The sequence below is a fragment of the Panthera leo genome, chromosome D4, assembly GCF_018350215.1.
Source record: "Panthera leo isolate Ple1 chromosome D4, P.leo_Ple1_pat1.1, whole genome shotgun sequence".
NCBI classification, from domain to species: Eukaryota; Metazoa; Chordata; class Mammalia; order Carnivora; family Felidae; genus Panthera; species Panthera leo.
The window spans coordinates 6,352,193-6,371,492 of record NC_056691.1 but is presented as its reverse complement, the minus strand read 5'-3'; the positions used below and the strand labels follow the sequence as shown (position 1 = coordinate 6,371,492).

The 19,300-nt window shown below is 41.3% G+C and overlaps 1 protein-coding gene across 3 annotated transcripts in view; it reads left to right on the top strand.

The window, feature by feature from the left end:
• PDCD1LG2 (programmed cell death 1 ligand 2) overlaps positions 1-19,300 on the top strand; it is a 66,127-nt gene that overhangs the window by 3,289 nt on the left and 43,538 nt on the right. For 2 of the 3 annotated variants that reach the window (XM_042913161.1, XM_042913162.1), the window contains exons 2-3: positions 9,208-9,273; positions 18,457-18,762. In XM_042913161.1, the coding sequence (XP_042769095.1) occupies positions 9,208-9,273; positions 18,457-18,762 (372 nt within the window). Of the gene's footprint in view, positions 1-9,132; positions 9,274-18,456; positions 18,763-19,300 lie in introns of all 3 variants that reach the window. The other variant, XM_042913163.1, reaches the window with a different exon arrangement.

Below are 19,300 nucleotides of genomic sequence, written 5' to 3'. Positions count from 1 at the left end.
TTCATTGGCTAAAAAGTTGAGATGCAATTTAAGTTAAACTTGAACTGATGTTAAATTGACTAATGTCTCAGAGTGCCTGGGTGGCTCAGTTGGTTAAGCACTGACTTTGGCTCAGGTCATGATCTCACAGCTGGTGGGTTCGAGCCCCACATCGGGCTCTGTGCTGACAGCTCAGAACCTGGAGCCTGCTTCGGATTCTGTGTCTCCCTCTCTCTCTACTCCTCCCCCTCCCCTGCTCATGCTCTGTCTCTCTAAAAAATAAATAAACACTAAAAAAAAAGTTTTAATTGACTAATGTCTCTTGATGCCGAGCTCAGAGCTTTCCACCATGCCATCGAGAGAAGCAGCTTCCCTAGTGGCCTGGGGGAGCCATCTGAGCATGACTCTTCACCAATCTAAAAAGAGTGGCCCTTATTACAAACAAATTTTAAGTCATTCCATATTAAAAATGAGAAATTCTGGTCTAAATAATAATAATAAATACATACATACATGCATGAATAAATAAAAATTTTAAAATAAATAGATTAAAAAAGAGTGGCCTTGCTTCTCTCTCTCAAGCCTGAGCATCTTGTGACTGAGAGCTCCCTTCATGACTCTCTTTAGGGCCACAAGAAAACATTCTAGAATTTAGTGTCTTCTGCTGTCCTGTTCCGTTTCATACCATGACTAGACCCCAACCTCTACAGTATGTTCATAGGCAGAATTGTCAGGAATTACCCAGAATTCATTAAGAATTATCCAGAAATTTAAGAAATTCAGCTAAACTGATCATTTGATTGAAAAAATGCCTTTTCTTTTCTTTTCTTTTCTTTTCTTTTCTTCCTTCCTTTTTTTTTTTTTTGAAAATGTTTTTTCTAGTCACATTCTAGTGTATTCCTTAGAGGGGAGCTTGCCCGAGTACAGACAGCTACAATGAACATCCTCTGCCTGATGGAAACTCCAGCACAAACAAACACATACATAAGGAATATACAATCAGGATAAAAATGAATGGCCATGTAGGCCTGGACAATTATATATTTATCTCCAAAACAAAGGTGAATTTTAGAAGGGGAGATGGAAGGAAGAGGGAGCATGGGTGTTTGAACACATTCATTTCATCTCATGGAGAGGTGTCCTCTCCGTGCTCTTTCAGCCAAAGGAGTGCCTTACATACGGATGCTTTGTAAATGATGCTTGAGTGAATTAATTTGGGCAGTGCACTCCATAAGTTTTCCAAAGTAACTCTTTCAGGCTTTGCCAGTCTGAATATAAAAGAGTTCAAACTTACCAACAGTAAAGTTTCCCAGAACCTGCTCTTAGAAACCCATTTTACAGTGAGTGACATAAATCGATGAAAATTTCTTGTTTGATGATAAAATGATTAAACAAATTAAGTTTTCTGTTTCTCTCATAGAGGAAGGAGTCAACTGGGGGCCAGTAGTCTCAGAGTATGATACCATATTGCCACACATGCACTCATTCATCTGTTCCTTCAGGGGACAGTCATTATCCATTATAAACAGTTATAAACATTTATGAAACACACAGACATGCATACACACAAACACACACCAAGATAAAGAGGAGTGTTATAAGGACCTAATACAGTACAAAGAGCTCTTGTTCTAACATGAAAGACAGACATGTAACAAATTAATATACCAACAAGGAGTTGAGTGCTAACATTAGTGAATAGCAGACAACAAATGAGCAGAAGGAACAGCTTGGAGCAGCTAGAAAAGGCTTATCTACTTGTGTTGAGTGCATAAGAATGTAAGGCCACTTAAGGAAATATTTATGACCCAGTACAGTTTCTTCGAGCTCCAGTAGAAACTGAGATAGAGGGGAAGTAAGATTGGACAAAATAAATGGAGATCAGACAAGAGAGATTAGAATCTCAGAGCACCTGTGAGGGCCTTGTCATGGAAAGCACCTGTATTACTTCTGTGGCTAAGGCAGGAGGGACCGGATCTGAAAAAGTTGTGTAGCCCATGCAAAGAAGAACTTTACCTTATAAATCACGGGAGCTATTGGAATCTTTTAAGCAGGAGTGACATGGTCACATTTGATTATTCAGTATTCAGGAGAGTCTTCCTGACAGGTAAATGGATAATTCATTCATCCAGTATGAACCGAGTGCCAGCTTCCTGCCAGACACAGTTCTAGGGACTGAAAGATGTTAATAAGCAAATCAGACAAAGATCTCTGTCATTTTAGTGATTAGATTCTTATCGAAGATAGTAGATGATAATATAACAAATGAGTGCATTATGTGGCATGTCAGATGGTCATGAGTGCTTTGGAAAATTGAGAGAGATAAGGAGAATTGGGAATGCTGGAGGAGTGGTGGTGTTGTGATTTTGCATAAGACAGTCTCATCGGAAAGACCAAGGAAAGTCTCTGCATTTAGGGAATTGCACACTGGCAACAAGGTCTGCTTTTGAGGGAATGGATCTGGGGAAGAAGCCCCAAAGACCTGGCATCAAGCTTAGGGCCACTTAGAGAACTCCAGAGTCCCAAGAACCCAGATTGTGGCGGGTTTTAGGGGCAGGTCAAGGGCCCCAGAGGACGCTCTTAGCTCTGTAAACACCATGAGCATGGCCACTGTCGAGTCCACTAAAGCACAGGGCTCAAGGCGGTGGTCCCTCTTGCCTGGGCTACTAGACAGACTTAGGGCTTTATTCTAAGTGAAATGCTAAGCCATCAAAAGATTGTGAGCAGGATGCTCTGCCATGGTATAAAGCGGAATGACGAGATGCTGAATAAAGATGATGGCAGCGGGGTGGTACAAAGAAGAGGCATCATCCAGAAGTATCCCGGCATAGAATTAATAGGACTGGGGGATGGACTGGATTTGCAAGACGAGAGACGAGTAGGTTCAAGACGACACACCCAAGATTCTGGCTTGAGGTGGGTGTTCATATTATTGGCATTACAGGAATATAGGACACAAAGAGTTTTCATAAAGTGCCCAGGGTCTTAGAGGTTCATAATTCTAGACCCAGGTTTTGAGCTCAGATGTGTCTGACTTTAGAGCATGAGCTCTTATCCATTGCACAAAAGAGACCTATCCCTAGCTGGAAGAAGCTGCTGGTTGGAAAGTACCTTCATAACAGTATCTATCTCTCTGTGGAGGCAGTGTGCAAGGAAAGTCCCCTTAGACGGGCAAGGAAGAAGGGGAAGTTACAGCCAGGTCTGGGTGAGCCAGGCGTCCTTTCTGTTGCCAGAACGTGTTACACGCTATCCTTCTTAGCTCTAGAAATAAGAATGCTGGGCAAGTGCAGCATGAAGATGATTTCTTTTCTGGGTACATTTGCATTTTCGATAAGGAAGAGGGTCTTCAAGTCCAGCTAAGGTCTAGCATTTCCCTATGGAAAGCACTTGATGGAGCTCCTAGTTGGTACCCGTGGTAATATGTCTCTTTCTAAAATGAAAACAAGATTACAGCCCTCTGTGGACCTCACAATCCCTTCTAGCTACTGCCTCGTTGCTCTCTCTTGTTATAACACTCTTCTCTGAAGCACTGCCTATATTCTGTTGTCTCTACACTCTTAGCTCTTATTTTCTGTCCACTTCACAGTCTTTTCATCTGCACCAAATCCATGGACGTCCCGCAAGTGGGCTCTCTCATGACCTCCACACTGCTAACGCCAACTCTCAGCAGCATTTGGCTCAGCTGAACACCCCCTCCTTGAAACACTGTGTTTTAAATTCTAGGTTTCCACGGGGCACCTGGGTGGCTCAGTTGGTTAAGCATCCGACTGCAACTCAGGTCATGATCTCACGATCCATGGGTTCAAGCCCCGCGTTGGTCTCTGTGCTGACAGCTCAGAGCCTGGAGCCTGCTTCGGATTCTGTGTCTCCCTCTCTCTCTGTCCCTCCCCCACTCATGCTCTGTCTCTCAAAAATGAATAAAAAAGTATTACAAAAATTAAACTCTAGGTTTCCCTATAATTGAGGTATGGCGAGGCCAACAGATCGGGAGATAACTGCCATTGAAAAAATAGGTTGTTGTGTCTTCAGATCTTGAGAGAAGGAGGCATGCCACCCTTCAGGGACTACCTAGGGGAGCACCCGGCTCAGACAGGAGGCAGAGCGGAAAGGGAAATGTGGCCAGGAGTCTTTATTGTGGTTTCCACAAGAAGGGATGGGAAGGCAGGCTTAAATTGTCTAGTTTGAAATTATTCATCGGGATCTGGAACATAGGGGTTGTCCCTTATTGTGTGGTACCTGGCCCCAGGGTGGTTGGGGCAGTAAGGAGGTGGTTGGAGTGTGGGGTTCTGGATTGGTTGGTTTGCATTTGAAAGGCACCCTCCTGGTGAGTTGCTCACTGCCTCTAGGAATTGACTAATCCTTGGGGTGGGGACGGGGGCTAGTCCCTGCAGGATCAAGAGCCCAGATGTCCAAGTATCAGAAAACTGAAAATAAAAGGCAGGATTAATTAGCCTTTTTACCCTTCCCCTCAATCTTCTTTGCTAGTGCCCGCCGTCCCAGGGATCCATAAATGTTGGAATGCCCCATATTCCAGTCCTTCGACACTTTTTCTCCTCTGTCTCTCTCGTGGTGATGTCACGCAGCCCTATGGCATTAAGTAACATGTAGACATTGAGCACTCCCAAATTTACCTCTACCCCAAACTCTGGACCCCCTGTTATCCAACTGCGTACTACACATCTTCATGTGGATGTCGAGCTGGCATCTCAAACCGAGTACGTGCCAAACACGTCCTGATTTCTGCTCCTTAATCTGTTTCTCTCCTCCATCTTCTCCAGTTTAAAAAATACCACCTGCATTGCCCTAATGCCTCAAGTCTCAAATGTGGAAAATTTCCTGCATTTATCTATTTTTGTCAAACTACATATCCAACCTGACAGCAAATCTCATAAGGTCTTATTTGAAAAGACAGAAGACCTAAGTAAATGGAAAGACATGCTATGTTCATTTTTGGAAGACTTAACATTATGAAGATTGGTATATTCCCCAATGGATCTACAGATTGAGTGCAATTCCTATCAAGATTCAAGATTCCAACTGCCTTTTTTTTTTTCCTTTTTGGAAATGGACAACCTGGTCCTAAAATTCATGTGGAAATGTAAGGGAGCCAGAGTAGCCACAGACCCAGGAGCTCAGTCTTTCTGTGAAGGAAGCCTAGTAGCTAATCATTCACGGCTGCACCCTGAAAGGCAGGGTGCCGATTAACATACCTGTAGGGGCTGGTGTAATCCTTTCCAGAGACCTTGGAAGGCTGGTGCTATTTGCACACTCATCCTCTGACGTACTGCAGAACACTAGTGTCTCCTGCCAGGGAGCCTTACAGGGTATACTGGGGTTTTGCAGCAGCTGTCCAGGGGACTCCTTACCCCTTCATCACCCGGCTCTGTTGGCCAGAGGGCTTGAATTCCTAAGTTCCAGAGGACTGTGAAATTGAGAGACAGCTCTGGGCAGGGTGATGCCTCCAGAGCACTGCACAAACAGCACACTGATGCACACACCCCAGTCTTTCTGTGAGGAAAGCCTTTTTGCTTCTCCTAGGGCTGCACCCTGAGGGGCAGGGTTACAGTCTTGCACACATTTGGTGGCCTGCAGAGCTGCTCCTGATTAACGTAGGCTGTGGGCGCCATCTTGGTGCCCTCCCTCTGCTTCATTTCAGTTCACCAGCAGGACCCAGAAGAAAGCTTGTAAACTCATCTTGAGCCCAAATTGTTGTGACTGCTACCCAGAGGACACCTCCAAGTTGCCTGGTTCTGGTGGCCAGTAGGACTTACACTTGCAGGCCACAGGACTGTATTATTTCTATACTTTTGCAAGCTGATGCCTGAGGATCTGACTTTCAGTCAACCTGAATCTAGATGTAAAGATCCTCCCCTTTTGGATACTAACAGGCACATCCTCCACTACTGGGAATTATTTTAAGAAAATAGAATCAGCTGCTTGGACAAACATAAAGATTTGCAAGACAACCAAGAGATGAGACATGGTTGAACATTAAGGTTCATCTCCTACATAAGACCAATCCTTCAAGACTGGGAAAGTAGTTGTTCCGTCTACAGTGTAGAAACAGAGAGTTCAGCAAAATGAAGAAAGTGAGGAATATGTTCCAAAGCATTCAATAACTAGTATTGGAAATATTGGACAACCACATGAAAAGAATGCAACTGGACCACTCTCTTACACCATACACAGAAATCAGTTCAAAATGGATTAAAGACATGGATGTAAGACCTGAAACCAAAAAAGTCCTTGAAGAAAACATAGGCAATGAGCTTCTTGGCAAAAAAAGACATATAGATAACCAACCGGTACATGAAACAGTGCTCAATGTCACTAATCATCAGGGAAATGCAAATCAAAACCACCATGAAATATCACTTGTTAGAATGGCGAGTATCAAAGAGACAAGAAATAACAAGTGTTGGTGAGGATGTGGAGAAGAAGGAAGCTCCTGTGCACTTTGGTAGAATTGTAAATTGGTGTGGCTACTATGGAAAAAAGCATGGAGGTTCCTAAAAAAAAATAAAAATAAAACTACCATATGGTCCAGCAATTCCATTTCTGGGTATTTATCTGGAGAAAATGAAAATGTAACTCAAGATATATACACCTTCATGTTCATTACAATATTATCGCAGTATTATTTATAATAGCCAAGATATGGAATAAACCTAAGTGTGTGTGTGTGTGTGTGTGTGTATGTTTGTGTATGAGAGAGAGAAATGGAATGTTATTCATCAAAAAAAAAAAAAAAGAATGAAATTTTGCCATTTGCAACAACATGGATGAACCTCAAGGAGATTACACCAAGTGAAATATGTGAAACAGAGAAAGACAAATATTGTATGATTTCATTTACATGTGGAATCTAAAACAAACAAGACAACAAACAAACCAGGCTCATAGATACGGAGAACAGATTGGTGGTTGCCAGAGGCAGGTGTTTAGGGGTGGGAGAAATGGGTAAACTGTTTTTGTTTTGTTTCTAACTTTAAAAATTAAAAAAAAAATAGGACTTCTTAGAGAAAGGTTAACTGTGTGTGTGGGCAATAGACACATGAAGTCAACTTAAGGCAATTTGTACAGAAAGCAAACTTTCCAAGATTGATAGGATTGTGTGAAAAGCAAACAGAGGCTACCTTGAAGGGACTTCCAGTAGCCAAAACTATAATGATTTAATCTATAAAAGAACAATTATTATCTTTTTAAAAACCCTCAAAATGGGATCAGAGACCTAAATATAAGAACTGAAGCTGTAAAATAGAAGAAAACATAAATCTTTGTGACCTTGGATTAGGCAATGGTTTCTTAGATATGACACCTAAAGCACAAGCAATAAAAAAGAAAATAGATAAATGGGGCTTCATCAGAATTAAAATAATTTGTGCTTTAAAATTAAATTAAATTAAAATATTTGTGCTTCAAAGAACATTATCAAGAAGCTGAAAAGACAAGTTGCAGAGTGGGATAAAGTGTTTGCAAATTATATATTTGATAAACAGTTTGGCAATTTCTCAAAAAGTAAACATAGAGTTAGTATTTAACCAAACAGTTCCACTCCAACATATCCAAGAGAATTGGAAACATGTCTACACAGAAATTTGTACGTGAGTGTCCATAGCAGCATAATTCATAAAAGCCAGCAAGTAGGAACAACCCAAATGGATCGTTGGCGTATGAATGGCTAGACAAGATGTGGTATAGTTATAAAATGAAATACTATTCTACCATTAAAAGGAATGAAGTACTGATAGGTGCTACAGCATAAATGAATCTTGAAAATATTAAGCTCAGCGGAAGAAGCTGGATTCAAAAGGCCACAATGTGTAATTCCATTTAAATGAAATATCCAGAATAAGGAAAACAATAGAGACATAAAGTGTACTGGTGGTTGCCAGAGGTTGGAAGGAGAGGGAAGGGAAATTGGGAAGTTTCTGCCAATGGGTATTGAGTTCCTTTCTGGGGGGTAATGAAAATTATCCAAACTTAGATAGTGGTGTGGGTTTCACAATTCTGTGACTATACTAAAAACCACTGAATTGTCTGTGTTTTCCATATTTATGTACATACACATGCATGCACGTGCACACACACACACACACATAATCCTCTGTTGTATGTCAGTTACACTTCAATAATGCTGTTGGGAAAAAATAAATTTAAAGAACAAATGTATATTCGTATATAACATATGCCACTTCTCACCTCCACCAGCTCCATCACTCAAACCAACCTATCTTCATCTCTGCGTAAACATGCCTCACTGATCATCCTGCTTCTCATCTTGTCCAACCCACTCTCCTTCCCAAGAGTCTGTTGTCTACACCAAAGTTGAGTCCTCTTTTAAAAATGCAATGAGATCAGGTCATTCACCAGATCTAAATCCTCTGCTGGCTTTCCATCACACTGAGACCTCAGAGCAGATCTGCTTGTACCTGATTTGGATGTACGGCTCCAACCAATTTCCCTTGGAGAAATGGTTCCATAGCTAATAAAATTTTGAAAGCCTCTGTGAGGACAGAATAGCTGACAGTAGTATATCCTGTCCCTTTTGCCTCAGCCACCAGAAGTCCTGGGATGGGAGAAAGCCTGTGAGCAAATGTGGAAGCTTAGGAGTTTTAGCAAGACCAAGGTTAAGCACCCGCTCAATGTCGCCACTTCTGTGCTCTCCCTGTCTAACCTGCTTAGTAACAGGTAGTTCAGATAATGGGCAAACTCCATCACAACACTCAAAAGAACTTGTCACTTTACCTGCTCAGGGAAATATCAAGTGCTTATTGAGAATTTAGTTCTGTTCTACTGTATGCTATCTTTGAGTACCTAGCTCCCAGAGTTCAAGCCCACGTCAAGAAGCTGGTATGCATTATTCATTTGACAATCATTTGATTTTCAAGGATCCACTACTGAAAAATCTATGGGAGGCTTTGTGGAAGGGACAAGGAGGTTCAGACAATCAGCAGTGTGGGTGACTCGTGAGGACTGGTTCATATTCAGAGAAGGAAGAGCTTCTAATTTGGATCGATAAAGAATGCCTCACTTCCCCTCACCCCCTCTCCAGCATTCAACTTATAACTTCTCTTCCAGGCTCTGCTCTGCCCCCTCTGCTGCCCCCTCACCCCCAGAACAGTTGTTTACGAGTCATTTCCCTGTTTTCAGGAATGAGCAAATCACCAAATCACAAGATCTAGCAAAACTGCAGAAGGCCCTGAGACTTTCAATTATTTGTTTCAGATCGAGTACAGAGCATGTTCTTCCTGCTGATGTTGAGCTTGGGAAAGCAGCTTCATCAGACAGCAGGTAAGAAAGGGCAAAGGGAGGGGCCTGAGAAAGAGGAATAGGCAGCTGACCCAGGCTGAAGCCAATGGTGAAAATGAGGTCCTCAGGCTGAAGGCTTTCTTTGAGAGGAAGTGTGATTACTGTCACATGCACAGTAAAAAGAAGGGTGCCCAGGGTGGCTTGTATTTTCCCATGCCCATGTCTTACAGGAACAGTAACCATTCGGCAGATGAAGGTACTGGAATTCAGAAAGCTATTTAATTTTCCTGGGATTATGTAGTCATTAGGCGTCACAGGCAAGCTTCCTGCAGAACTTTCTACCTTACCAGCCTACAGTGATGATGAGAATCAAGCATGGCCGACAATCCCTAGTCTTCCCACTTGGAATGGGTTTTTGGAGTTAAGTTTGATCATGGACATATACTGAATGTTGATACTACACATTTACAAAACCAAAAAATATGTACGATGAATTATGTTTATGAATTAGCCAAAAGGAAACTATAAACATATCGTATCTTGGGGCACCTGAGTGGCTCATTCGGTTAAGCATTGGACTCTTGATTTTGGCTCAGGTCATGATCTTGCAGTTCATGGGTTTGAGCCCCACATGGCACTGACAGTGTGGAGACTGCTTGGGATTCTCTCCCTCTCCCTCTCTCTCTGCCCCTCCCCCATGCTCCCTCTCTCTCTCTCAAAAGAAATAAACTTTTAAAAAATCTAAAAAAGAAAAGAAAAGAAAAAGTAAAGTGGCTCTATATATTTCGTTGGACATGCCATGCTGTAATTTATTTATCCAGTCCTTTATTGATGGAAATTTTAGTTATTTCAAAAAAAAATTTTTGAGTCTTGCTGGATTAATGCTTGGAAAAAAGTCTGCTTCCTAAAGACTGTGATGAAAACGAACTCAGGGTATGACTCAGGTAAACCATTTATCATGAACGCTTTCCTTACCTGTGTGCCCTGTGTGTGGTGCTCTATTCTGTTATCTGTAAAACAATTTAAAATTTGAAGAGAAAAATTGGCAGAAAACATTTCATTTTTTAAACATTTATTCATTTTTTAATATGAAATTTATTGTCAGACTGGTTTCCATACAACACCCAGTGCTCCTCCCAACAGGTGCCCTCCTCGATGCCCATCGCCCCCCCTCCCCTCCCCCCCACCCCCCATAAGCCCTCAGTTTATTCTCAGTTTAAACATTTATTCATTTTTAAATTGGCGTACAGTAACATTTAATCTTTTTAGTAAAAACATCTATGAGTTTTTGGCAAACATGTAGTCCTATAACCACCCTTACAATCAAGATCCACAACAGTTGTACCACTTGCTGAGCAAACACACAAAAACCATCCCCAAACTCTTAAAGCCAGGTGACCACTGTTCTCTGTGCTAGAGTTTTACCTTTTCTAGGATGTCATGCTAATGGGATTATTCATTAGATATGCTTTCTGTCTGGCTTCTTTCACTTAGCATAATGCAATTGAGATTTATCAATATTGTTAGATATATCAATAGTTCATTCCTTTTTTCTTGTTGAGTAGTATTCCACTGTATGTACATGCCAGAGTTTGCTTATTCATTCCCCGGTTGAGGGACTTTTGGGTTGTTTCCTGTTTTGGGGCAATTATGAATCAAGTTACTATAAATGTTTATATATAGATTTTCATTTTAATTTCACTTGGGTAAACACCTAGGAGTAGGATGGCTGGGTCATATGGGAAGTAAATATTTAACTTTATAAGAAACCACTAAACCTTTCCATAGTGGCTATACCATTTTTACATTCCCCTTGCAAAGTGTGAGAGCTCCAATTGTTTCACATTCTTGGCAGCACTTGGCATTGACATTGTCATTTTTTTTAAGTCATGCTAATCGGTGTGTAGAAGTATCTCTTTGTGTTTTAATTTGCATTTTCCTAATATCTAGGAAAATAGATATTTCTTAATATCTAGGGATGATGAGCATATTTTCACATGGCAGTTGGACATCTATATGTCTTCTTTGGTAAAATCTGTATTCAAACTATTTGACCATTTTTAACTAGAATTCAGAAAAGCTATTTAATGTACCCAAGATTATGTAGTCATTAGGTGTCACAGGCAAGTTTCCCTCAAAACTAATGTCCTTTGTACCTTACCAGCCTACAGTGATGATAATCATCAAAAATGGCAGACTTATTGGGGTGCCTGGGTGGCTCAGTCGGCTAAGCATCCGACTTCAGCTCAGGTCATGATCTCATTGTTTGTGAGTTCGAGCCCCGCGTCGGGCTCTGTGCTGACAGCTCGGAGCCTGGAGCCTTCTTCGGATTCTGTGTCTCCCTCTCTCTCTGTGTCCCTCCCCTGCTCATGCTCTGTCTCTCTCACTCTCAAAAATGATTAAATGTTTTTAAAAATGGCAGACTTATTAAGTTTTTTTCATTTTCTTATTAAGTTTTTAGAATTCTTTGTATATTCTAGATGCAAGTCCTTTATCAGACGCATGATATGCAAATATTTTCTCTCAGTCTATGGCTCATTTTTCATTCTCTTACCAGTGTCTTTTGCACAGCAAAGATTTTAATTTAGATGGAATCCAATTTGTCTTTGTTTTCTTATATGAACTGTGCTTTTGGTGAGATGGCTAAGAACTCTGCCTAATCCAAACTCTCAAAGATTTTTTCCTATCTTTCCTTCTAAACATTTTATTTAAACATTTTTTTTCAATGTTTATTTCTTTTGAGAGACCGAGCGTGAGCGGGGAAGGGGGAGAGAGAGAGGGAGACACAGAATCCACAGCAGGCTCCAGGCTCCAGGCTCCAAGCTGTCAGCACAGAGCCTGACACGGGACTTGAACTCACAAGCTGTGAGATCATGACCTGAGCCGAAGTCAGAGGCTTAACCAGCTGAGACACCCAGGCGCCTCTCTTCTAAACATTTTATAGTTGTACATTCTTAGGTTTACCATCCATCTTGAGTTGATTGTTGTCATCAAAGATATAAAGTATAGGTTGAAGATCTTTTTATTTTTTTTGGCATGTGGATGTCCAATTTCTTGAGCCCCATTTGTTGAAAAGACTATCCTTTCCCCATGACTCGCCTTTGCACCTTTGTCAAACATCGATTGACCATCTTCGTGTGGATCTACTTCTGGACTCCATTCTGTAATCTGTTCTGCTGATCTCTGTGTGTACACTTTCATCCATAGCACACTCTTCGAATTTCTGTAATGTTGTGGTTCTTCTTTTCTTATAATTGAATTTCAAAACCTAAGAACATCTTGTAACCCAGATACATTTAAGGGGAAATATTCATTTCTTTACTTTGTCGTGTCTTGGGGGGAAAAGTAGCCCCAACTGTTATTCCTTTTATTGATGTTTTCTTCTTTCTCCATCCTCCAGAGAAGAATAAAACCAGGGGGGCACATGACCATGGTGATGCTTGAGGTCACTCTGCGGGTAGGGACCACACCCTGGGTCACTCCACTTAAACTATCTTCAGCCTCTGAAACCACTTGTTTGGACCCCTGAGGTATACAAGGCAGAAAATCAGGTTTGGGAAAGGATTTCTAAGAACTGAGATGCACCCAGGCCATTTTCCTACAAAGAGAAGCAGATGAATCAGGTGCCCAGAACAGGCTTCTATCCTAAAGCAGGAACTATAGTTTTCTGAAGACTGTGGTTGTGTAAAGCAGCCCCCACCCTTCAAGTTCATTAAGTACACAGTCTGAAAAAAACACTTAAGCTTCTGTTATTAAATGGGGGAAAAAAAAGTATAAAATTAGCTTAAAGGGGAAGCTATCTTGGGAGGTCATGCAAATGATTTGTTTTGTGTTTCTGGAGATGTGACAGGTGCTGACTCCTATTGATGCCTGATTGCAAGTAAAGTGCACAGCTTCCCCAAGAGCTTTCAGAAAGGTCCAGCACTACTCAAACCAGCTTCTTTGATCTGATTAAAAAGCTGCATATATGAATTTTGCATGCCCTGGCCAAATTTTTTTACCCTTTAATTCAGTCAGGGGGCCCAAATGATAGGAAAACCTGTTTTGCTCTAGGTTTTGCCTGCTTAATTTTGTAGTCATGGAAACTTTCCGATTTTTTTCCTTTGTCTCATAACTTTAGGAGTTCAATGCTAGGTTAAAGCATAATTTCATAACTATATTAACTTCAAGCTATATTACAAAGGTATAGTCATCAAAACAGTATAGTACTGGCATAAAAACAGACACATCACTCAATCGAACAGAATAAAGAACCCAGAAATAAGTACACATGCACAGACATACACACAGAGAAAGAAAATATATTTTTGTTATCATAAAGCTGAAAAGAGTATCTATGTCATTTGTGGATGTATTGTATACATGCCAGTGGATATATAGTCATATCTGGAGAGTTGTTAGCACAGGCTTTCAAGACACGGAGATCTGAGCTGAAATCCCCACTCCATGAGCTGCCATTCTTTGGTCTTGGGCAAGTGGTATCACTTCTGTAAGCCTACATTTCCCCATCATAAGACAGGCATGGTAACTCCCACCTTGCAGAGTTTGGGGAACATCAAGTGAGATGCTGATGTAAAGGTTAGCTCAGTGTCTGGCTCATTGTGTTCAATAAATGTTAGCTATCTCTCTGCTTCCCAGTAACAGTCCAAACGCGGGCTAATGTTAGAACTCTTGTTTCCCAGACATGAATGTTGACATGACTCAACTCAAATTTGTTGGAGTGCAGAGTCTGCTTCTCTAGTCTGAGGCACGGCTTGAGATTCTAAATTCCTAACTTGCTCCGAGGTAAAGCTGAGGGCACTTTGAAAGGCAGGACAGTAAAAGGCGTTTGTGTGTGCAGATGTTTTATTGATCTAACCAGTGGTTCTCAATACCTCTACACGTTAGACGCTCTGAAGGAAATTTTGTTTTAAAATTGATGCTGGCCTCACAAAAGAATTAGAATTTATATTTACAGGATCCAAGGTGGTACTCCTGTATCCCTTGGGTAAATTCCTAGCAGTGCTGATGCACAGGAGCACTTGTACCCCAATGTTTATAGCAGCACTCTCAACAATAGCCAAATTATGGAAAGAGCCTAAATGTCCATCAACTGATGAATGGATAAAGAAATTGTGGTTTATATACACAATGGAATACTACGTGGCAATGAGAAAGAATGAAATATGGCCCTTTGTAGCAACATGGATGGAACTGGAGAGTGTGATGCTAAGTGAAATAAGCCATACAGAGAAAGACAGATACCATATGTGTTCACTCTTATGTGGATCCTGAGAAACTTAACAGGAACCCATGGGGGAGGGGAAGGAGAAAAAACAAAAAAAAGAGGTTAGAGTGGGAAAGAGCCAAAGCATAAGAGACTCTTAAAAACTGAGAACAAACTGAGGGTTGATGGGGGGTGGGAGGGAGGGGAGGGTGGGTGATGGGTATTGAGGAGGACACCTGTTGGGATGAGCACTGGGTGTTGTATGGAAACCAATTTTACAATAAATTTCATATATTAAAATAAATAAATAAATAAATAAATAAATAAATAAATAAATAAATAAAAATAAAGGATCCAAGGTGGGGCCTGGTATTTTTAAAAAAGTCTTTCAGGTGATTCCAATGACGGCCAGAGCTGAGGCACTCTGCTTAGTGATTCCGCTGTGCATCGAGGCTTGAGAAAAATATCTTCACACAGTTGTTTGCAAACATGTTTTTATCTCCTCTGCAATTTACAATAAGCAAGAATAATTTGGGATTTTAAACGTGTATTTCATTTCCTAAACTCATTTTTATATGATAATCAAGCTCAAAGCTTTGCATGTCTTAGAAGCTTTGAGACAAAACTACACCAAATAAGAACTCATCCTCCAGTTACCCTGGGCCATCAGATATTTGATTCATGTTTGCTAATTGCTCTTTCCTCCTGTGAACATAAAGTGAAAACTGTTCACCTGCCTAAGAGGTAACGTACTTTATGCCACAGCCCCTGCACACACACTCTGTAGAAGGCAGAGGAGAGAAGCAAGCAGAAAATGGATTTTTGTCAAAGGCCCAGAGCGTAAAGAGGGGAGTTCTGCCCTCTGCTATGGGGAGTTCCAGAGGAAGTTACAGACTGTCTCTCTCTGTCATGAGAAGAAAGCCTAAGTGTGGTAAATAAATTTGTTAAATAAATTCAATAGAGGCAACACCCAAAGTCTTCTGACACTTGTTATATCTCAGATTCAGGGACTGAACTTTCTCGTAAGCCCCATTTCTCTTCCCTGTTTCCTGCTTTATCATGTGTAATAAGATAACAGAAGGAGAGTAAGAGTAAATCCCTGCATCTGGCACACAGAAGATGGTTACTATACATTTGGTGAAAGAATAAGTAAATAGTACTCTTCAGGCCAGAGTGCATTTGATAGCAGATAGCTCTGTCTTGGTTATAGGGGGACTTCATAACTCAAAGTTTGGAGATGGTTCCCATCATCAAGGGGTCTACCCTTAAGAGGGTCCTATTATGGAGACCCAGGGTGAGAGGTATTACTCTCAGGTGTTCAGTGGATTTCATGAAATGGAATCATGCAGGAAATTCAGAAGCACAAATCTCTTTCCACACGTGTCATTCCAGAGTCTTCTCAATCTGTCCAAGCAAATGCAGGTGTGATTAACAGTGTTTTACAGAGAGGCCCTCATGTTATACACCTGCCCCCGCCCCATCCTGCACCACAGAATGCTGGGCAGATATGAACTCTAGCACTGTTAGAAAGTCACCTTCATGTTCTGGTCATGGTTGAAATCGGGTTTGGAGGCAAGATATAAACTTGCCAATCATTTTCGATAAATGTCAAGTTTTGTGCATAACTATCAAGTTTGCTGTGTGATGATTAAGAATGACAGTCTGTGCAATTTGGGTAAGTTGCAGTTTGATGAGAGGAAAACAGAAGTGAGTATGGTTAGGCTTGTCCTTTCTTCTTCTTCTCCCTCTTTCTGTCATTTATTTGCCTTTAACTGGAACTTAGTATGTGCTAGGCACTGGAGATACCAAAACAGACTCAACCTGGTCACTGCCTTCAAAGTCTTGCAGGATAGTAGAAGGAGAAACTCAAGTCAGAAGAGAAATTGCCATGTGAATCCTTCAAGCAACAGGAAACCCAAAATTTACGTATACTGTAAAATCTGTTGCCCAAGATGGTCAGGGAATGGGCTGTCCTGGTTGATAAAATATCGTGGTCAATAAAGAAAGGCCATGTATTGCATAGGTGGATTACCACTTCCCCAAGAATTAAAACATGGTACAAAAGAAAGGAACTGATGTTTACTGACTGCCTGCTACCTGCCAAAATAAGGCACTTCATATGTGCTATTTTGCCTAGTTTTCCCCCACAATACTTAGATGCAGATTCTAACCTTACACCTGTATAGATAAAGAAGCAAAGACTCACAGAGCTAAATGACATGTTCAAGATCAAAGCACTCATAGTCTCAATACTAGTCAAGGTTCATCTGTCACTAAATCCCATGCTCTAACTGTACCACTTTTCATAATGGTAAAAACTCCTTGAGTAGCATCTGCTTAGATCCCATCCCCAAGTATGTGTTGAATGGATGTTTTGACTAATCAAATTAATGGATGAATGAAGGAAGCTCTCCTGAATACAGTTTTATCTAATCTTTTGTCAGGATTCAGAAATGACTTTAAGATCTTGCTGCACCTCGGTCATAATGAATATCCATCTATTAATGATGGAGGCAGCATAATTTTCTACAGTTGCCCACACTTTATCCATGCATACACCACCTTCGTTCATTTTGCTTTGCTTTACCACTCTTCATGCTATTGCTTTTATGGGATTCTTTAAATCAACTCAGCTTTAATTTTTTGAACAAAATGGTATACCCCTGGGGTAAATGGAAAACCAGTATAGTATCACTGTTACTGGTAAATAGAGGATATGAACAAAAAAAGTGCAACAAAAGTAGTGTTATTAAATTCTACCCAGATCTACAGTATCTGCCTGGGAACTTCCTGTTTTATTAAAAGAAGAAATAGCGATTGTTGGAGGTGTGAGAGTCTAATTGCAAATTATATGTTGTTTGAAAGACTGAAGTAGAATTGAAGAGGAAATAAATTTCTCTCTGGGTAATTCAGTTCCCTTTAGGCCTTAATTCTACCCTAGATAAAATTATTTCATGTGCTTCGTAGGTGCCTCATATTTTGGGAAATACCTTTGCAGTAGAAACTATTGATTTTTAAGTCAAACATCTAACTGGCTCTAAATTTTAACTTTACTAATTGTATGTCCTAGAGTGAATCACTTTGAGCCAGTTTCTTCAACTATAAAACAGTAATAATAATACATATTTCATGGTTACATTTTCAGGATTAAGTGGCATAGTTATAACAAGCCTAGCACTTGGGGTGCCTGGGTGGCTCAGTCGGTTAAGCATCCGACTTTGGCTCAGGTCATGATCTCATAGTCCGTGAGTTTGAGCCCCACATCAGGCTCTGTGCTGACAGCTCAGAGCCTGGAGCCAGCTTCAGATTCTGTGTCTCCCTGTCTCTCTGCCCCTTCCCCACTCACACTCTGCCTCTCTCTATCTCAAAAATAAATAAACATTAAAAAAAAAAAGAATAACGAGCCTAGCACAGTGCCTGGTGCATAATAGGCATACACTAAACATTAGTTCTATTCCTCTCTTCTCCTTATTGACAGAAAATAAACTTCTCCAATGGGGTTGTATGATGCGATGGGTGAGGGCACTAGGGACATACCTGGGTCTGATCCTGGCTACTTTTCTGTGCCTCAGTTTCATTTTCTAAAAAGAGGATGGCTCTACCTTGCTGGCTTCCTGGGAGGACAAAATCTGTTAGCAGATGCCTAGCATATACTAAGAACTCAACAAATGATAGTTGTTACTATTACTATCACTTGTGAGGGGAGGTAGTATTTGGCAGGGAATGATATAATTTGATCCATATGGAGAAAATGAGTCTGGGTAATAGCTGACAGGCGAGCCATCAGCTCCACAGTTGTGGAGGGTTGAGAGAAGAGAACTACCTCACAACAGTGGATCCAGAATTCCACTCTTGCCCAGACAGAATAGGGCACAGCAGAGAAAGAGCCCAAAGGACTGCCCAATGTGTGACAGGTGTCTCCTGGAAAATGGGGGTGTGATGGGTCTCCTCAGCTCCCACTCGGCATGGAACTGAAATGTGAAGGCAGACAATGGGAGAATGTTTTGTGTTCTGTTCAGCTTTATTCACAGTGATGGTCTCCCAGGAACTGTACACAGTAGACTACGGCAGCAATGTGACCCTGGAGTGTAGTTTTGACACTGAAGGTCATGTGGAACTCAAGGACTTAAGGGCCAGTCTGCAGAAGGTGGAAAACAATACATCTTTGCACAGCGAAAGAGCCACTTTGCTGGAGGAGCATCTGTCTCTGGGGAAGGCCTTATTCCACATCTCTCGGGTGCAAGTGAGTGATGCAGGACAGTATCGCTGCCTGATCATCTATAGGGTCGCCGGGGACTATAAGTACCTGACTCTGAAAGTCAAAGGTGAGTAGTTTCAAGGACGAGAATCTTTGGAGGCATCGGCACAAGCAAAAACTGGGAGATGGTTACAAAGAGACCGGGCAGTCTTAGAGAAAACAGAAGCACCTGCGCAGAAGTATTTTTTAATCTCCGAGTGTAACGCAGCTGAGGTGAGGGGAAATAGGGGCAGGAGTTGCAAGAATAATGTGGGTCTGGAGGGAAGGCAGGAAATGCGTCCCTGAAAGGCGGGAGGACACCAAAGCTAAGCCCTGCCTTGCCCACAGTCCTCCAAAGGAACAACACTGACCTGATTGTTAAGCTCCTCTTTGAGAGAAGCTCATTCCTCTGGTCCAGAGTTTTTTAAGCCATGGTTTGCCAACCATTAATGGATGGAAGTATCAATTTAGTGAGTAGCAACCAGGTAGGTGTCTTTTTCCCAATAAAATGAATGAGCAAAATGAATAGATCAGAAGGCATCACATAGTAGGGCTGAGTGTTGTCTTGTGACACTCTTGTTTCAGAGGTGTGTGTGTGTGTGTGTGTGTGTGTGTGTTGGTTTGTG